Source organism: Callorhinus ursinus, unplaced genomic scaffold (assembly GCF_003265705.2).
Source record: "Callorhinus ursinus isolate GAN/ISIS: 27379988/994484 unplaced genomic scaffold, GSC_fseal_2.0 scaffold1, whole genome shotgun sequence".
Lineage (NCBI taxonomy): Eukaryota > Metazoa > Chordata > Mammalia > Carnivora > Otariidae > Callorhinus > Callorhinus ursinus.
This window is the reverse complement of record NW_027397063.1, coordinates 141,848,553-141,868,574: the sequence shown is the minus strand read 5'-3', so window position 1 is coordinate 141,868,574 and position 20,022 is coordinate 141,848,553. Positions and strand designations below refer to the sequence as shown.

Sequence of the window (20,022 nt, the reverse complement as noted above, 5' to 3'; positions counted from 1 at the left end):
CCTGTGCATTCTCAGGTCTCTCTTGGGTAGTGCAGAGCTCTGCCATCACTTCAAGTCTCACAACAGATTCACAAAACTATAATTAAGGTGTCCCCTGCAATCATCAAAACTTGGTTTAAAGCGAATGCTTTCTCCCTTCGGTGAGGGCGAGCTGCAGAAGGGAAGCCTGCCTCTCTCTCAGGAACCATCTTGCTTTCCTGCAGTGGTTCTGCTGCTGTGTCCCGCCACCGCCCCCCCCCAATTCCCCTGGGAGAGTACCTGAGCCCCCCCACCCCACCCCAGGCTCACAGCAGGGCCTGTGGGAAGTGTGAGTCAAATAGAAAAGTGCTCACCCCCCTTAACCGGGAGGAGCACTCCCCGGGCCACATGGGTATTCCAAGCTGACTCTTGCCTTTGGATAGCCAGCCCCCCGCTGGGGGTTCTCACCTGCGAGTCCCTCCCTCTTCCTGTCCTCCAACCTCAGCCTCTTGCAGCCAGACACCCACCCCTTCAACTTCTGCTGCTGAGACCATGCCCTCAGGGACAGGACCAAAGGTGACCTCACACTGGCTTTCGCATATAGGCGCCACTCAGTAGCCTCTGCCCTGGCAGTCTCTGGAAATGCCGGGATTCTTGCTTGTCCCCTTCTCGTTCGCTGGGCCAAGAGAGGGAAAGCCAGCAGCCCTCCCCTCCATTCCCTGGGCAGCACCCCCCCGCCCCCCGCTCCACCGTGCTGATCAAGGTGCCCTGAAGTGTGCTTTAAAGGGCAGACACCCTCCCCCCGGACCACCTCCAACACGTCTCTCTCTAAAAGCTGTTTCTCAGAAATCCTCCTTTCTCAGCTCTGTTACATCCTTGATATGACATCTCGGGTTTTTGCCCTGAGCTGTAGTAAATCCTGGTCGGGTGCTTTCCTCTGAATCTGGCATCCCTTATACCTCAGCCAAAATGTGCATCTGAACCAACATACTGTCGTACTCACCCCCTGAGTGATTCCTGAATTTTCACAAAAACACCAATTCCCCAGAGTCTTGGACTGAGATTCTTCCCAAGCTCTGCATCTTTCAGTTCTCTGTGGTCTGTTCTGGCCCCTCACTAATGGCTTTGCCCTCAGGTACCCCCTCTCCGTCTCTAGCCGCCAGGCGTCTGGGAAGCTCAGATCGGTCCCCAACAAGTACAATATGACAGTGGCCGGCAGCCATGTCTGTAGGATGCAGACACAAAGAAGCTCTGATTTCATCTCCCACTGCTCTTTAATTTTGTTTTCATTTGAGGACTTCCTTAGTCTCGACGTTATTTAAAGCTCACAGAATTAAGATTCCCTTTCCCTTGGGGATGACTGTGATGCTGGAAGCATACATTATCAGAGCCCCCTCAATCCACAACCACAACCACATATTTTGGCTTCAGTGTTGCTTTCTGTATTTTGCTTTTTTTTTTTTTTTAGCATTATCACAAATATTTTAGAGAATGTTCTCTCTCCTAAAAATAAGAACACAGCACATCACAGTGTGTGTTTGGCCTTCTTTACCCTGTGTCACTGCGTCCAGCTTCCACTCCAGAGCTGATGGCTTTCTGGCCTGCAGTTCAGCACTGGTTGAACTTACAGACCACACACTAAGCATATGTAAAAAGTCGGCATAAATAGCAACAGCCGTGATTGTTCAAGTACAGCCCAGCAAGCTCAGAAATCCTGCACAGCTTTCTAGCATGGCAAGGGTGGCCTGCCGTGGGGTGCTAGCATTTCAACACAGATTACATTTGGCTGGGCTTGCAACCTTGGAAATCGTGTGAGACTTGGTTATTTCTTATTCATCCTGTTTCAAGATCCCATAATTCGCGTTAACATAAAACATGACCGTGATCTAATAGAAATACATACAAAGTGTAGAGAAGGTGGACTTCGTTCCCATTGCCAGAATCCGGAAGGGCCTCCTTGGGGAGATAGCATTTAAACAGAGGAGTCTGTTTTCAGGCTGAAGACACAGAGGCACAGAGGTACACAGGTCAGCCTGCTCTGTGACAACCAGGTGGGTGGTGGGCACTGTGGGGAACTGGGGATTCGTGAGCCATCTCGGGGCAGGGGGGCATACAGGGCAGCGGAAGATGGGCTGACAGAGGAGATTGGGCTGAGCCATGGAAGGCCATGTAGCCTCAGAGAGTCTGCACTACATTCAAGAGGCAGAAAGTTTGTGAAGAGGGAAGTGATGCATGCAACAGCTTGCCCACAGAGCATGAGCTTGTTGAATTTCATAAAGGGAGGCAAATGGCCAATCAAACCTGGAAGTTCCTAATTCTCCTGCTGTTTCTTGGACCCACAGAAAACTCACTGTGGTTGGGCAGATCCATTAGTGTGCTCTCTTGGTTCCTCCCCATCTGTGGCCGCCGATATTCCTGGGAAGGAACACTGGGGCAGGAAATAAGTGATAGGAAAAGAGGAAACTCCACCTGCTTCCCAACCCCGCCCAGGGCTAATCAGTGGTGTCAAGAGAAGGGGGAGCCAACACCACCAGGGTGAAAGCTCTATCTGTTAGAGTCACACGGCCGTAGACACCGGCGGCGCCCATGGGAGTCACCTGGGGGGCTTTAAAAACCACCAATCCCTGGTCCACCCTGCAGAGGTTCAGATCGATCGGTCTGGGGTGAGATCTGGGCATTGGGATTGTGAAATAGTCACATCAGGTGATTCTAATAAGCAGCCAAGGCAGAGAGATACCATCTGCAGTCCCTGGCTCTATACGGGACACGTTTCCACTCAGCAAACTTCTGTTAAGCACGTACTATTTATCAGATGCAACACTGGGTACATAAGAAAATGCTAATCACTTATGTGATTGCTAAAATCAAGAACATGCGCTTATGTGCACGAAGAGTGCTATGTCACATCAGGGGACGCCTAGTATTGGCAGCTTAAATAATTAGCAGAAACTTCTAACACTGGAATCACGGACGGTAAGGAAGCTGTATTATATGTTAAACATACCGCAGAATATCTCAGGCACTCATTTCTTCCCAGATGTTGGTGAAAACTGGTCTTACCGCCCCAGAGGGCGGGCCCCAGCACTTGACTCCCTGCTCTGGCACAAAGATCCTTAAAGCTCCTTATCTTGAAAGCCACAGTTAAAATATCCGTCCTCCCCGTCACCACCCTTTGAAGCTCTCCTGCCTACTGGTGGATTTAGGAGGACGTAAAGTTGAGCCTAAACAGTCCTCCAGAGCTCTCTCAAGCAGCCTGGCTTTGCAGACCATGGGAACGCATCCCAAGTCACGAGCTTGCAGAGTGGCTGGAAGCCTTTTGATGTTTGGCCTCTGTATCTCAACTTTTCAGCTTCAGTCGGTCTGGAGCAGTCCCCCGATGACAGATGAGACTGTTGGGCCTGAGCTGCCAGCAGCCACAGGTGGCTGGACAAATGGCAGGGCAAGGGGTGGTGCTTCCATCAGGAACCAATTACTCAGACCAGGCGGGGCCGGGGGAGGGAGTGGGCCAGGGCGTTACCGGGCCTATCCATTCCACAGTCACCTCTGATTGACCTCTAGCAGCAATGCTAAAGCTTTTATTGCCCCCCTGGGAAAGGAAGGGCAAGGGAATCAGGCCAGGTGGGCACCTGACCCCGCTGCTTCTGCAGACTGCCCTCTGAGTGATGGATGTCCCGGCATATGCGGAAGACAGATGAGGAGTCAGGGGTCAGAGTCACAGAGCACCATTGTTTCAGAACAATAGGAGAAAGAAGGAGAGGGGATGTGAGTTGCTCTTTAAGTATTGTTGCATTTAGCACTTGCTGGTGGGAGAGGAAGACAGTGGGGGCGGTGGGAGGGCAGGAAGCAGGCAGGAACTCTGCAGGGGGTCAGGGAGTGGGCCAGGGAGCTGTGCCCAAACCTCAGTGGGTCTTGGGGCCACTATATTCCACCCCTGGAGGATGAACTTGGCTTCCAACTGGGATGCCTCATACATGCCATGTGGTAGAACCAACTAGAAGCGCTGGCTCCCGCAGCTTGCACCCTACGGCCGTGCCTTTTCCCAAGGCGGTACTTCCACGGAATAATAATCACAATCATCTTGGAAAGGTATCAAAATAGTAAAAGGAAGCTAGGTCTTCTCTCTCCCCCTCCTCCTCCTCCCTTTACTCCTCTTTCTCCTCTCCCTTCCCCCACTCGCCCCCCCAGCAACCTCCCAAATCTGGTATCAGATTTGGAGAAGGAATCACAATGGCAAAGCCCTAGTTTGGGAGTCTGACCGACCTAGTTTGCTGTGGATCCTTGGGCAAGTTCCCTAATCTATCTGAGCTGCTCCTTACCTGTCAGAGGCAGGCAATCCCCCACGGTTCTAGGGTTCCCCTGAGGACCCGGTGAGATCATGCTGCGCATGCCTGGCACAAGGCAGCCACCCAGCAGCATCAGCTTCCTTGCACTCCCCTTTCCAGAAAGACCACACAGTCCCCATTCTCTGCTTTCTCACTCCAAAGGGGATGCCTGTCTATGGACGTAGTGCAGCCAGAAGTCTATAGGGGAGCTCCCGTGGTCTTTATGATGACGGGGTTGGCCAGGGCCTCTCTCCCAGGCTTGGCTGGCTGTCCATGGAGGGCAGGTGATGCCTCCAAGTGGGAAATGGCAGCTCAAGTCCAGCAAACCCCTTCCCAGCTGCGGTGCCCTAACCTTGCCGGTCCATTCTTCATGAAACAAGCACTTCTAGAAGTGGCACGTGCTGTTGGTGCCCAGCCATAACCATTCAGCACCCATCTTTCCCCTGCACCCACCAGACAGCTTTCTAGCTCCCAGCACCTGCCACTCTGCCTAGGCTTTATCTTGGGTGCGTAGTACAGGTGCCAGCAAATTCATGCTCCCTGCCCCCCAGCGGCAGATCTTAGGAGTCGTGTATAAAGTCCTGCCTCCCATGGGAAGACCGAGGTGTGTGCTCCACGCTGCCTCCCAGATGTCTCCAGCGAGTCCAAACTCAGTTGCCCACAGCACTGACCTCCTGGATTACATGCCTTTTTTGCCTTCATCCCCTTCCCTGTCTCTTCTCCACTCCCTGCTGGTGTCTCCTGGGGTCACCTCCCCGGCCCACTGCTTGTACTCCTATCTTTGGGAGGAGATCACAACTGAGACAACAGAGTGCCCACCGTGCCTCTGCACAGGGACCAGAAACAACCGAGGGTACATCAGGTGCACAGCCGGCCCTGGCAGAGTGACAGATTGAGGTCTAACATGGAACAACGAAGCCTGCTTCAGGGTAGCCAGCACTGACCGGCACTCACCCCTCTCTTCCCATGCAGTGGCAACGTGGAACGCTCTGAGTCCCTGCATGACAACACCCTCATGCTGACAGTGCCGCTGATGCACGAAGTGGACTCGTCCATCACTGCGTGAGTAGACGGTCCTGGGTCGCCAAATCTCAGAGGTGCACCGGGGTGGAATGCTGTGTTTTTCTTGTATTTGCACATATAGCCAGGAGTTTCTGGCCTCCGGGTTCCCCTTCTTCCCAGCTTTGAAAACACAGGGCAAAGCTTTAACTACCAGCTCATGCCCTCCTCCCGCCTTGTTTTCTCCCCTTTCCCAGCTACCCACCCACCTGCTGGGTGGCACAAGAAGTTTGATGACAAGGCTAAGCCCCAGAATGTCTTTGAGCATTCTGTATACCTTTATGTGCCTATGTGCCTATGTGCCCAGCACCCACCCCTCCCATGATTCCTGGGATTCAAATCTCAGCCAAATGCTGCCGGGCCAGAGGTTACAGCCAGATGTGTCCCAAGGCCCTGGTGGCCTTGCAGAAAAGCTCGCCTTTCTGATTAGCTACACGGCCAGGGCTGGCCTTGCATGTTTCTGTTAACCCCTTCTGCAAAGCCAGCGGCAGCTCTGCCTGATGTCGGAGATGGGCAGGGAAGAAGGACGACGGGGCACAGCATGTGCCGGGTCAAGTCCACGGCCGCTCAGTGCCACTGGCCTAGGAAGGCAGGGCTGCGGGCTGCAGGGACCCGACAGCTTGGGCGATTTTCAGCCAAAGCCCAGGCCTGGGAAAATGAGAACTCAGTTCCTGTTTCTGGCTTCAAAAAACAGAGCACATACCTCTTTGATAGTGGAAAAGGGATGTGCACAATTAGTTTAGATCAAATGAGGACCCATTGAACCCCTGCCCCAAACACAAGCTGAACTTTCTGGGGGTTCAGAGTTGCTCATTTTTCACTCTTCGAGTGCTTCTGGGTCCCAGCCTTGGCTAGAAGCAGCAAGGTTAATATGTTGCAGAAGGAGTCATTCTGCAGTAGCTCACACGCTGCTGGGCGCCAGAATGAGCCTCTGGGTGTTTCCTGCACTCTGGGCGTTTTTCCTCACGTTCTCCAGACAGGAGGCATCAGTGGAATATACTTGCAAATTAGCATAGATTTGCCTCTGTTTGTGGCTCTATTTTTAACCATGTGGTTTATTTACTTGTCTCATCAGAGGTACGGTGAGAATGCAGCCTGAACCAAACCCTGTCCTTGGGGGGGAGGGGGGAGAGAAAACACTTGATCCTGTTGTCAGGCCCTAGGAGGCCTCATTGTTGAGGCGTTAACAGCCCCCAGTGAAGCCATCCGTCAAACACATGAGTCAACCTCTGATCTTTCCAGGAACATAAAACAAGGCTGATTTAAACAAACCAGTTCTTGCCATCCGATAACACCGGGAACTCACGATGTTTCTTAAAATAATACATTTAAGTTGAAAGTAGGTGAATTGCTGTCCATTCAGACTTGGTACCGAAAATCTTACATGACTGTGTCTGGGCAAGTGAGCAGCTTCTGGAATCTAACCTAGAATCCATTCTTTGGGAAATTAAGTGAGTCCGGGTTTGGTCTCATCTCAGGCTTGTTCCTATGGACAGTGTTGAAAGCATTTGCTACAAACGGAGCTTGAGTTCTTAATCACATCTTCAGTAGCCACAGTTTGAAATCTGAAGAAAAATGCTATCATTGAACAGACCCAACTTTTAATACCTAATTTCTAGTGGTTTTGGTAGTCTGACAAATTTAAATTTTTTTAGTGAATTTGTCACAGAGTGGGGTTTAGGATGCTAAATATATAATTCATTTATATTTATTTCTTAAAAACGTGCCGTAATCTTCCTCAGTCCACAAAATGTTTTTGAAATGATAAAACAGAACATGTATGATTCTGTCATCCAGTTTAAAAAAAACAAAACCTGAAATCGAAGCTACCATTGTCTTCCTCCTCATTTTAGAAATGTAATCCCAGTACCTATTTGTATATGTAGCTTATTGGAGTTGACCTATGATGAGAAGACATTCCTGGAAACTTCTGTTTAGGAAACATAGGTCTGGCTGTGTCCATTTATAGGACAAAGAAGTAACAATTCCAGAAGGGAAGGGTTTGGTGAAGACACTGGAGGGAACAAGGTTCTAGATTAAACAGAGACAGATGTTTGGGTTCTCAAGACAGCTGTGACCATGGGTTGCTTGACCGAGGTTTAGGATGATGGATTAAATGCTTTCCTCTTTCAGAATCATGTCTCCAACCTCCTTTGTGTACGGCGAGTCTGTGGATGCCTCCAACTTCATTCAGCTGGATGACCTGGAGTGCCATTTCCAGCCCCTCAACATCACCCTCCAGGTACCCACCCCTGGAGACGGTCTCTGTCACTGGTGGCAACAGAAGGGCCCATGGGGATAGGTCTTCTACTGAAAGGCAGCTAAAGAGCCAGGCTCTTTCCAGGAGAAACTTGTCGCAGCCTGAGTGGCTGGAGTGTAGTATATGTGTATGTGTTTTCGGTAGCCACACAAAATTAATCCCTTCCCTGTCTGGTACTCTGTTGTGTAGACCCCTCTGCTGCTCAGCTCTTGGAAGGAGAACTGCATGATAAACCCCCGCTTTCCCCAAGAGGGCCTCTGGCCACCATCCCAACCCAAATGGCCCCGAAGGACCCCTTTCAGTTCTCCATCGTTATTCACCTCTTGGGCAGGGCAGTCCCGGGCACTTGCCATGTCCTCTTTCTCCACGAGCTCTCCATGCTGACCCCGCCTGGACCCCACTCCTCCCGCAGAGGGACAGGCATTCAGAATAGCAGAGCAGTGTGAGAATACAGAATGCACACACTCCCCAGGGGAGGCAGCATGCTGCTCCCTCACAGAGCCATGGCTGGCTCTCCCCAGTCACATAAGCATCATTTTCAGCAGGTCCACTCCATGTGGACCCTGGACATCATGCAGAACACTCTTCCTTCTCTAGGCCAGGGTGGGCAGACATTTTCTGTAAAGGGCCAGCAGGTAAGTATTTTAGGTTTGGCGGGCCATATACTGTCTGTAGCAACTGTTTAGCTACGCTGCCGGCGTGCCAAAGCAGCTAGAGGTTATGCACAAATGAAACTGAAGTGATGGGCACCGAATTCGGGATTTTATATTATCCTCACATGTCATGAAATGTTACTCTTTTTAAAAATATTTTTCCAGCTATTTAAAAATATAAAACCATTCTTAGCTTGCAGGCTGCGCAAAAACAAGTGGCCAGCCAGATTTGGCCTGCAGGCCACAGTTTGCTGAGCCCTGCTGTGAAGTATAAATTCTCAGGCCAGCACTGCTCAACATGAGCATCTTTGCATGTTAAGCTAGAAGGACCTCAGCCTCATCCAGTCGCTTGTCCTCAGTTGACAAGAATGGGTCAGGCTCATACTGGACAACCCGATGTGCCCAAGCATTCCACCAGGAGCTGTTGATGAAGTGAAGGAGATGGGCCTGGCTCACCCATGGTGCCCTCTAACCTACATGCAACGTCTCTCCATTCCAGTTCCCAAAGCTGTCCCCTGCCTCTTCCCCATTCCTCCCCATGGAGAAGGTGGTTTCCTGGTCTGGCATCGACTGCTGTGGCCAATAATGACTATTTTCTTTCCCCGTGGCCACTCCTAGGTGGACCGAGGGGATGAGACATAATCATGGGGTGTGGGTCCAGAGAAGGAGGCAGCGAGACATTTGTGGGCTCTCACAAACAATGGTCTCCCTCTCTCTAAAGTGTTCTCCCAGGCAAGAGACCTCTGAAACCATGATTGGAGAACACATGTCCCCAGCTCAGAGAGAAGGCGCCTCCTGACCAGCTAAGCCCCTATTGTTACACCCTATGCTCAGTTTCCAGGGAGAGGGGAAGATGGGGTTAGACCTGCTTTTGAGACCTCACAGTGATCGCTGTGAGTAGGACCTCTGTGTTTCTGAACTGCTGCTCAGAAGTAGTTTCTTTTTCCCCACTGCTTTTTGCAATTGGATAGAAAACAGATAAAGACCAGATGTAGTGATTTCATTTAAATCACTGTAATTTTAATTACTTACCCACTCTTGGAGTTTTTGAGGTATCTTACAACAAAATATACAGTCCAGAAAACGATTCAGAAGGGTTCAAAGGCCACACACCATGTAATGAAGAAGGTATAGGTGTTAAAGAAGAAGGCAAGAAAGAGTTGGAGTTATACCAGAGATCTTCTTCTTAGCACCCTCTAGAAAGGAAGGGAGGGAAGGGAAGGGAAGAGAAGAGGAGAAGGGAGGGCAGGGGGAAGGAAGGAAGGAAGGAAGGAAGGAAGGAAGGAAGGAAGGAAGGAAGGAAGGAAGGAAGAAAGGAAGAAAAGAAAGGAAGATAGAGAGATCTTGAGGGCATATGGTTAAGTCGTGTTTCTCTGAAGGCATCTTTACAGGGAGCTTAAAGTTTGGTATTCAAGCAAAGAGCTTTCTTCACATCTGACCTGACCTAGGATACAGGCTTTAGAATGGGGCCGGGGATGAGTGATGGGCATGCCCCTTAGATAAACCTCTTGATTATCCGTTTGCCTGAGGAAGTACACAGCATTCCATTCAGGATTAAGAGAGTCCGCTGGGTCGGAAAGATGGATAGTGTATGTCATTGATGGGAAGGAGATCCTCTTGTGTCAGCAAAGCTGACCGTTTGCTTGAGAATGCTCTAATGACTCATTTTCTGATACAATCGTCATTATATTAACTGTCATGCAGGAGGGCCATGGGCCAGGTTGACGGTGATAATGACCAAGAGATGGATCTAGTTGTGGAGTGTGGGATCAGGAATGTAGATAAAACTCTCCTATATGTCCTTACTCTGATAGCATCACTGCTGATGAAGAGCACAGGACTTTCCACATATGGTGATTTTTCTGCCTTTTAAAAGCTGGTATTCAACAAGCTACGAGATGGTTTAAAGATTTCACTGCAGATGCAGATGGTAGAAAGGCAGAAATACTAGTCTTTGGCCTGGTTCCTACATTCCATCAAAGTTTTCTTAACAGCAACATGATAATATGTTGACCATTGATAGGCTTTATTTATTTATTTTTTATCAAGAGTCCATCATTCTTCTCACCTGAAAAAGAACGATGAAAAATAATGCAGCTGCTGCTCAGGAACATTTGCAGAGAATCAAATGTTAAGACATGTGTTAAGAATAAATAAATATGGTAACACGGGCTCTCTCACCCGGCTGGCTGTAGTGAGTGAAACAGCGTGCAAAGCAAACCCACTCTCTTCTTTCCTCCCCCACCTCCTGCTTTCACTGGGATTTCCCAGACATGTCAGTAGTTATCTTTGCGATTCTGTGCTCATGTTTCACTTCAAATTAGCTGTTTCAGTTGTGGTTAGATATTCCTTCCTTCTCTTGTGACTCAGGGTTGTTGTCTTTGGTGAATTTTGTTCTTTTTGAATCAAGGGTTGGCAGGGACCCCTCGTCCGCTCCATCATGTTTTTGTGCTTTGAAGTGGAACCCAACTATTGCAAAAAATGAACACATGCTTTTCTAGGGAAGAACTGGCTGCAGTCTAGATCCTTATATGTTCTGTCGGGTGTGAAGACCTGGCCGGATTTCCGTTCACCTCCCGGCTTTGCTCTGTTGACGCCAACTTCAGAGACACCTTGAATGCCTGATTTCTCTCTCTAGGCCCCAGGTCACAGAGCAAGCATCCAGGTTCTTCTCTCTCTTGCTTCACCCGTGTTTTTTTGAACAATAACATCTTTTGGGGGATCTCATTTATCTACCTTGAAGCTCACCCATTTAAAGCGTACAGTTCAATGACTTTTAGTGTGTTTATTGAATTGTGCAACCATCACCATAATCTAATTTTAGAACATTTTCATCACCCCAAAAAAGGAACTCCGTACCCTTGAGCAGTCACTCCCTATGTTAGTTTCCTCCTGGGCTGTAAGAAATTACCACAAACTCAGGGGCTGAATACAGTAGAAATGTATTACTGTGTAGTTCTAGTGGTCAGAAGTCCAACATTGGTCTCACTGGGCTAAAATCAGGGTATCAGCAGGCCTGGGTTCCTTTCTGGAGCCGCTAGGGGAGAATCTGTTTTACCTTTTCCAGCTGCTTCTCCAGACTGCTACACTCTTTGACTCAGGGTCCCCTTCATCTTCAGAGCCAACAATGGCCAGCTACATCTTTCTCACAGTCCACCTCCCTGATTCTGACAGTCTCCCTCCTCCTGTATAAGGACCCTTGTGATTACATTACACCCACCTGACTCGTCCAAGGTAATCTCTTCATTTTAAGGGCTACTGAATAGCGACCTTAGCTCCCCCTTGCCATGTAAGCATATTCACAGGGTCCATGGATTTGGGGACGCAGACATCTTTGGAGGCCATTCTTCTGCCGACCATATCCCCCTACTCCAGCCCCAGGCAACCCCCAATCTACTCTCTGTCTCTACACATCTACCCATCTTTTTTTATTCTCCTCCATATTCCATCTCTTCCTTGAGTTTCGTGCTCAACCTTTGCTCCATCTCCTTTCCCTTATCTGTCTCCTGGTGGCTGCCATCTTTCTCTCATTTCTCAGGAAATGATGGGCCAATGGAGACAGAAAATAGGGAGGACTATGGGGGGGGTGGGGGGATGAGAAGGTAAAGTTTTACAGGACCAAATGCTGGGGCAGAAAAGAGGTGCACAGAGGTCCTCAAAAAGGATTAGCAAGGGATTAGCTGTAAATTACAGAGAAACCTGATCATCTGGATCGTATTGTAAGAACAGCCCTTTCTGTAAGTTACACCATTTGGCTTGGGGACAATCTGCTTTGTCTTCTCAGTTACCTTAAACTGTAAAAGGGAGAGCTTGGACCAGATTAGTGCTTCTCAAAGTACAGTTCCTGGGCCAGTAGCGTCAGCATCTCCTGGGAACTTTTACTAGAAATGCATACCCTTAAGTCCCCTCACCGTCCCCCACCAGATCTACTTCAGAAACTCTGGGCATGACCCTCCCCCAGTATATGTTTTAACAAGCGCATCTGGGTATCCTGATGTATGCTAAAGTTTGAGAACCACCGGACCACATTGTGTCTATATTCCCACCAAGTGTAATAGTCTATGAGTAATCTCTAGGTATGTGAAAAGAAATATAATTTTTAGCAGGAAGAAGGCAAGAACATGATGAAAGGGACTAAGGTAATTTGAAAGTTTGGGGGTTTTAAATTCATATTGGAAGGATTTCTGTTTCATTAAAGTCTGCCATTATTCAATATTTCAGTACACTTGAAGTCATGACCTTTTGGATCCTAAACCCTACAGTCTCTGTGGAAGTATCTACTGCATGCAATGAAATGAAGGTCTGTATTTCTATTAAAATGTGCTGTGTGTGTCTCACACCCACAGGTCTATAACACTGGGCCAAGCACCCTTCCTGGGTCATCTGTCAGCATCGCTTTCCCCAATCGACTGTCATCTGGAGGTGCAGAGATGTTTCATGTCCAGGAGGTGGTGGTGAGTTCTCGCTTGTTGTCACTGTTGCTTTCAGACTTGAACCAATTCATTCGCATTCTATACAAACTACCCTGAGGTAGTTTGTAGAGAATGTTCAGTTCCAGTTCATCCCAGAAAGTTCAATTCATTCTAACCTTTGGAAACATACCTGGAGAAGCCAGGAGACCCTCAACACCTGAATTTCGGCTCTGAGACACTTTGGTTAATGTCATAAGAAGACCTCTCTGGGGATGGGGAAGGGTTGGTTATGAACATGACTTCTGGGATGGACTTTTCTGGCACGGGGAACTCCTGGCAACCTTAGGTGTATCTGATTGCATTTTTCTGAGGGGAAGATCCACGGTATACATGAAGATTCTCAAAGGGTCACTGAGGCCTGGAGGATGAAGGATTAGTTCATAAGATGGAAGTGTAGATTGAAACTCAAGTTTATATCCTGAATATGCAGTTCTACTCAATCCTGAGTCCACTGTAGATTTTGTCTCAGGGGAAGCTTGACTATTAGTATGTGATTAGTCCCACCCACCTCCTTGAAACAGTCTCTGTGGCTTCCATGACATCACATTCCCTTGGTTCCTCCTTTCTCACTGGCTTTTCTCCTCATCTCCCCAACATCAATAGGGCTCAGGGTTGCCTTCTGTCTTCACTCAGTCTCCGAGATGTCACCCAGAACTCATGGCTTTATATTCAGCATGTACTGATGACGTCAGATATTCCTCTGCAGCCCAGACCTCTCCCATGAAATTCAGACTTTGATAGTCAACCACCTTCAGGCCATCTCTACCTAGATACCTGACAAATCTCAATCTTATCTAAAAGAGAACTCTCAGTGGTACCTTTCCAAAACTGCTTCTTCCACAGCCTTCCCTGTCTTAGCAAATGTCTACTCAGTCTTTCCAATTACTCAGGTCAAAGACCTTGGATCATCCTTGACACCTCTCTTCCCACATCTCACATCTGATCCCCTGGCAGCCCTAATGTCTCCGCCTTCACAACAAGTCAGAATGTTACCATTTTTTCCACCTCTGTTGCCAGCACCCCATTCCCGGGAGCCATCACCTGCCCTCGGTTATTGCAGGAGCCCCTCCCTGGTGTCCCTGCTTCTGTCCTGGCCCCCTGCAGTCTGATCCTGGCCCAGCAGCAGAGTGAGTCTTCCAAAATGCAAGTCAGATCATGTCACTCCACAGGTCAGACCCTTCCAATGGCTTACCCACCCCCCAGAGTCTTCCAGCACCCCAGCCGGCCCCACCGTCTGTCCCTGAAGCTCTCTGACCGCATTTCCCCCTCCTTTCCCACTCTTTCTTCCCCGAGCATGCCATCCCTTGCTGGTCCTAGAGCACAGCAGACACTCTCCCACCTCCAGAGCTTGCACTCGATCTTCCCTCTACTCAGTCGCCCTTCCCTCAGAGAGCCACATGACCTCCTCACTCACCTCCTTCAGCTGTGGGCTCAAATCCCAGCTTCCCAGGGACACCGTCTCTGCCCAGCCCCGGTCCCAGCGCTCCTCGTGACCCTTTCCTGCTTAGAGTTCTCCGTCACCAGCTGGCATTCCATGTGTGTTCATATTTGAGCGGTTTCTCTGCCTCCTCCTGGCCCCCTAAAGTATAAGGACAGGGGTTTCTCTCTGCTCACTACTGTATCTCCAGGCCCTAGTACAATGCTTAGCATGTAGTATATGCTCAGTAAATATTTGTGGGCTGAAAGAAAAAATCTACAGTATAAAACAATTTGCTTGGTCTGTGTGAATTCAGGAAAAGTTTCATACCATTAAGAAGCACCTCAGAGTGGGATACTTGGGTGGCTCAGTTGGTTAAGCATCTGCCTTCAGCTCAGGTTATGATCTCAGGGTCGTGGGATCGAGCCCCACACTGGGCTCCCTGATCAGTGGGGAGTCTGCTTCGCCCTCCGCCCTTCACCCCACGCATTCTCTCTCTCTCTCAGATAAAATCTTTTTAAAAAAAAAAAGGTCTTAAAAAAAAAAAAAAGCAGAAGAAGTGCCTCAGAGTGCTTCACAGTCTCCAGTGGCTGGGTGTGAGGGTGACCCCTCCTGGGAAGGACTGGCACAGGAAGCTCAAGTGGGTCAGTGCACAAGGAGAGTGCATACAGTCACACTGAGAGAATCATGGAATCATTGCTCTTCATATGGGCACGTGAGGGACAGCTAGCCAGACAAAGGGGCAGTCTCTCCATTGATAGCTTAAAAATCGGGGCAGCAAGGCCAACGGCCCGTCACACATCTGAGCCTACCATTGAAGAGGATACTGCCCACAGGAGGCGCAGAAAGCATTATGTGACGGTGATAGCAGTGTCTGGAATTGCTGTCCTCGTGGCTCATGTGGCCTGAAAACCTGAACCACATGAAAGGTCAAATGTAGAGCAGGTCACCCCTCCTGAGTTGCCCACTCCATCTTTTCCATCACTCACGATATTCCACTCGTGCTCCGTCAAGTGCCCGTGTCTGTGAGCTTTGCTGAAACCAAAGAAGAAAAGCCCCAGTGTTCTGTAACCACAACGTACCACGGTTTGAGCTTAACATAAGGTTACACGTGCTCTTGTCTACTCTCTTAAATATTATTAATCATACCAACCATTCTACCTATTCCCCAGCGTCTGGCAATATTTTCCTCTGGAGCATGCTCGGAGAGTTGTTCACAGAAATATCTATAGTGTTGTACAGAGAATTTTTTCTTCATGGAAAAAATTATTTACTGAGCCAAACAGGAAATTTAAGTCACTCAGATTCTGAGGGTATCTCAGAACCGACTATCCCCCCTTTTCTGTCTACTAATCATCAGACCAAGGAAAAGCCACTGGAATGGACTTTGGAACACATTTATAAATAGCTGGCTCACTTGGGAGGCATGAGAAGTGGTTTTCCTGAAGATTTGCAGAACTGCATGACTGTTCGTCTAGCTGAGTGGACCCTCAAAAACCCAAGTGGTATCGGCTGGCTTCATTCCATTGTTTGAGTTCTCAGAAGCAAACCCTTTGGATTTTCAGGACTGTATTGAGAATTTTCACAAAGTCTATAATAGAATTCTCAAGAATGGCCGAGCCTTCAGTTGGATACAGCAACCCATGGTCAGAGGCTTATGGCATTTTCACAGCATGGAAAATCCCACTCGCTGGCAAATCTCCCTAAGCAAGTAGTGAAGACTGGCTTACCGTGACACTGGGAAAGCAAAGCTGATGCGTGGTGCCATGCAGTGATGAGGCAAGGGTCCCCAGGTACTTGTTTCAGGCCAGTAGGCAGCGTGCCCTCTGCCCTAAAGCCCACAGGGCTGAGAGCGAGGGGGTCCTACAGCTCAGCAAGTTCCCAGCCTCAGCCCGTCCCTTCCTCAGCAGAGCCCGAGAATGCTCACCGGGGCGGGTGTGGCTCCTAATACTCATGCCATTCTCCGCTTTGGCCTTCTGGGACTTGGGAATGGAGCAGGGCTTTCCTTCAGGAGTTTTGGGTGGCTTGGTGCCAGTTCAACTTACTCCTTTTGGGAGAAACCAGTCCTCGTTGCCCTTATTGCACCAGGAGATGCCCCTACCGCCTGGTGGCATTCCCGCCCCACCCCACTCTCAGCACCACCAGTCTGCAGTCTTGGACAGGCTACTGAGAAGCCAGCCACCAGTGACCTGTTAAGCCAACTGAAGCCTAGGGGCAGTTGAGAGAGGGCCCATCTGTCATCCCTCCCCACACCCCGTGGGCCCCTCAGATTGTTTCTCTTGCTCTCACAGTGCCCTTGGTATCTCTTTTACCTGTGGCCATCATCCGTATAGAATGCTAAGGGTGGGCATGCTGTGCCCACAAGTCCTGGGCCACCACCCCACCTACGGCCCTGAGCCTGTGGCACAGTTTTCCGACTGTTGGTTCAGAATTCATCCAGATGCCTCTGAGGCTGCAGCTGTGATCCCTGGGCAGGACAGACCTGCCTCTAGGTTGCACCAAAGACTTTTCTTTTTTTTCCTGGAGGGTTTCTTAAGTTCCAGCTGCCTGTGAGCGGAGAGTGCCTTTGCTCACATGGGAGAGATTTTTCTAGGGAGCCTAAGGAAGTGTGACCACTTCCTACTCCTGGCTAGGTTCATGATCTTTCCTTATAGCAAATGTCCTAAGCCCCTCCACCCTGCCTGTGTTGTATTTAGAAACCGAGCCATAGCGTGGTCTGAGAAAAGACTGTTAATTTCCATTGCCTCCCACCCATTGGGATTGTGCGGCACCCTGTGGGGACACACGGATTTCCCTCTGCACAGCAAAAGTGTGGGCAAGCCACCGTGAATATGGAAGCCAAGTTGGAAAAACCATGAAAGAAAGAGTGTGCAAGAGGGGAGAAACAACAGACTTCTTTAGTCCGTGTGAGACAAAATCATTGCAAATCATAAATCATTCTGGATTTCTTCTGCAAACACCAGCAGAAAAAGCACCCATTATGTGCCAGCCTCTGTAAGACAAATAAGTCACACAGCACTCCCAGAAAGTCAGTCTTGCAGAAGAGCGACCTAGAAAACATCATTGCAATACTGTGGAACAGATGCAGTCATAGAGGCATGCCCAGAACCAGGGACGGTACAAAGGTGCAAATCCCACCTTGGGAAGGGCACAGGAAATGCAGACTCTCTGAGTCAGGGCTTAAGAGGATGTGTAGTAGTTCACCAGAAGAACATGTGAAGGGGAGAACATTCCAGACAGAGGGAAAGGTCACTAGTTGTAAGTGTTTGATGGAGGCAGGACCTGGTCCTCGATTCTCTGTGCCCTAGCTCTTATACAAATAGGCAAAGGTAAGCATTCTTTGTACCTTCTCCAGAGTATACTGCAGTTAGATATCTGGGCAGTGTGACAGGAAGTACTACATCACAGTCATTTCCTGTGACAGTTGCTAAGTTAATCATTCCTTCTGGGGTGCATCATTTCTGTGCGTGTGTGGATCGGCTCCTTCACTTCTCCTGACTTAGAAATGGGGAAGGCCAAGCCCCCTGATACCAGAAGCTATCTAAGCACACATGGATGTGGCCAAGAAATGACCCTGGGCTGCTGCAGAGGGCAGTGGCTTCTGTGGGCCAGACAGCCTATGCGAGGCAAGCCTTTGCTCCTTAGAGAAGGTTCCTGTTTCAAGTGAGGATATGACCTCTCACACAGCTTGATGAGAATGGGCCTGGGAAATGTAAGGGCTTCACTTTGTTGTAGTCTCTCTGCACAGACGAGCCTTTTAGTGGAGCCCCTGGGCCTGGGCCTCAGAAAAACCAACTTAGCACATATGTCACAAGCTTTATGGCTTGCAGATGGGAGGCCATTGGAACTTGGGTGGTCATCCCACTGCAAAGTTAAGTCTCACTCACAAAGTCTGAAGTTCAAGGGCAAGGATGGAAGGTTTGTCTCAAGACTCAAACTTTACTTGTTGATACTGAAAAACAGTCTGCAAACAGCTTTCTGATGCTGGAAGAGGAGGCTTTGGAGTTTGGCTCTTGTAAATATGCAAGAAGGAAGAAAGTCCTAAATGACAGCTTACAGAGAGTAAAGGGCTGGAACTATATTCTAGGTGAAAGTCTGGATCTTTCGAAGAACTCTAGTATTAATCTAGAAGAGACATTAAAGAAATGTCATTCTGTTCTTTGTTCCTCCTACAAAACCATCTGAAAAAGTTTACCTCTCTGGCCAGCTCTGCCTTTGCTTTTGGGCAGCAGTTCTGAAGAACTGACCTGATTTCCAGGAGGTAAAAGAGTTTGGGAATGAGGGATAATTTTCCAAGGAGACACATCAATAACTTTGCCATAGGGCACCATTTAGGGTATTGATATCAATATGATGTTAATACTAGTGTCCATTAGAAATATATCTTAGTAAATTGTAAACCCCCCTCCCACCCCGTTCATGCAGGCACATCAGACAAGGCTGCCCATGATCTAATTTCTGCCAAAATGAGTCAGTTGATATGGGAACTTCACTTAATTTGTGACAAGTCTATATCCCTATAAAGGAAAGATGTACCTGATATATCAGTAACCACACAAAAGCTTAAACTTAGAAATGGAGGGCTGAATTGCTTTCCCCTGGGATGATTTGGGGAAGCTTCTTAATGAAAGTGGTATCAGGACTATTAAATTGATCACATTTAATCAAAGACTAAAGAATGAAGAAAATTTCTCCTAAATAACTGACAAAAAACAAATACCATTTACTGCTGTCCTGAGGCTTTAATGGCCTGTATTCATGTGCTGTCAAATTTAATCCACACAGCCTCTTCAAAGGGAGGTCATTATCCCAAGTTAAGGAACCAGGTTCAAAGACTTGCCTAGCATCACACAGCTGGTAAGCAGTAGAGCTGGGTGTGTAACCAGGTCTGTCTGGCTCCAAAGCTCATGTGTTTCATACTGTATTCTACTTCACACCCCTCCTGGGAGTGTTACCCACTTCCCACTCACCAGAGGTAGACACAGTAAGTAGAACAGACAGATGATGAGCAGATCACCAAGAATCACTCACTCAATGAGGAGCACCAACCCTAGCACAGAGAGGCACCAACTGCTATCAAAAGAATAACTGGAGCACCTGGGTGGCTCAGTCAGTTAAGTGTCTGCCTTTGGCTCAGTCATGGTCCCAGGGTCCTAGGATGGAGCCCTGCATCAGGCTCCCTGCTCAGCGGGGTATCTGCTTCTCCTTCTGCCTCCCCCGCCCCCCCCCCGGCTTGTGCTCTCTCTTTCTCTCTCACTTACTCTCTTTCTCTCAAATAAATAAATAAAATCTTTAAAAAAAGAAAAAGAAAAGAAAAAAACTAATACCAGAGGGTGTAATACTGAAGCAAACAGAAGATTTTAGAATGAGCAAGATTGGTGTCTTCAGAGAGATGCAAAAACAGTTTCCGTGAAATAGAATAAGCTAGCATTTTATAAATTTAAATATTTGATCACTCAACAAAAACCTAAGTATATGAGCTGTGTAATAGTGTGGATAGAAAAGAACAAAACTGTGAGTTGGAAATCTGAGGGATTTCCTAATAACATAGCACAAAAGGACCCTCCAAAAAAGCCAGTTAAACTTATTGTTCCATTATTTTATAACAATTTGGAATGGAGATCCAAATGATCACAGTATAAGAATTAGAAGGCAGGAAAAATGGAACTGAAAGCAAGTCAAGATTCTTGTCTTATTTGTGGAAGAGTTTCTCTACCACTTAGCTCAAGACTTTGATAAAATAAAATGTTTAAATACATAAAAATTTTAATGGCTCCTTAGAAGAATAAAAATCATGTAGGACATCCAAACCACTAAAGAAGAATTTTAAAGGAACTCATGAAGAAAAAAAATGAATACACACACACATACACACATGTTT

At 48.3% G+C, this 20,022-nt stretch overlaps 1 protein-coding gene across 6 annotated transcripts in view; it reads left to right on the top strand.

The window, feature by feature from the left end:
• The window catches only part of ITGA9 (integrin subunit alpha 9), a 339,913-nt gene that overhangs the window by 264,744 nt on the left and 55,147 nt on the right, over positions 1-20,022 (top strand). For all 6 annotated transcript variants that reach the window (XM_073902077.1, XM_025884438.2, XM_073902092.1 and 3 more), the window contains exons 21-23: positions 5,253-5,342; positions 7,473-7,581; positions 12,599-12,706. In XM_073902077.1, coding sequence (XP_073758178.1) covers positions 5,253-5,342; positions 7,473-7,581; positions 12,599-12,706 — 307 coding nt within the window. The remainder of the gene's footprint in view (positions 1-5,252; positions 5,343-7,472; positions 7,582-12,598; positions 12,707-20,022) is intronic.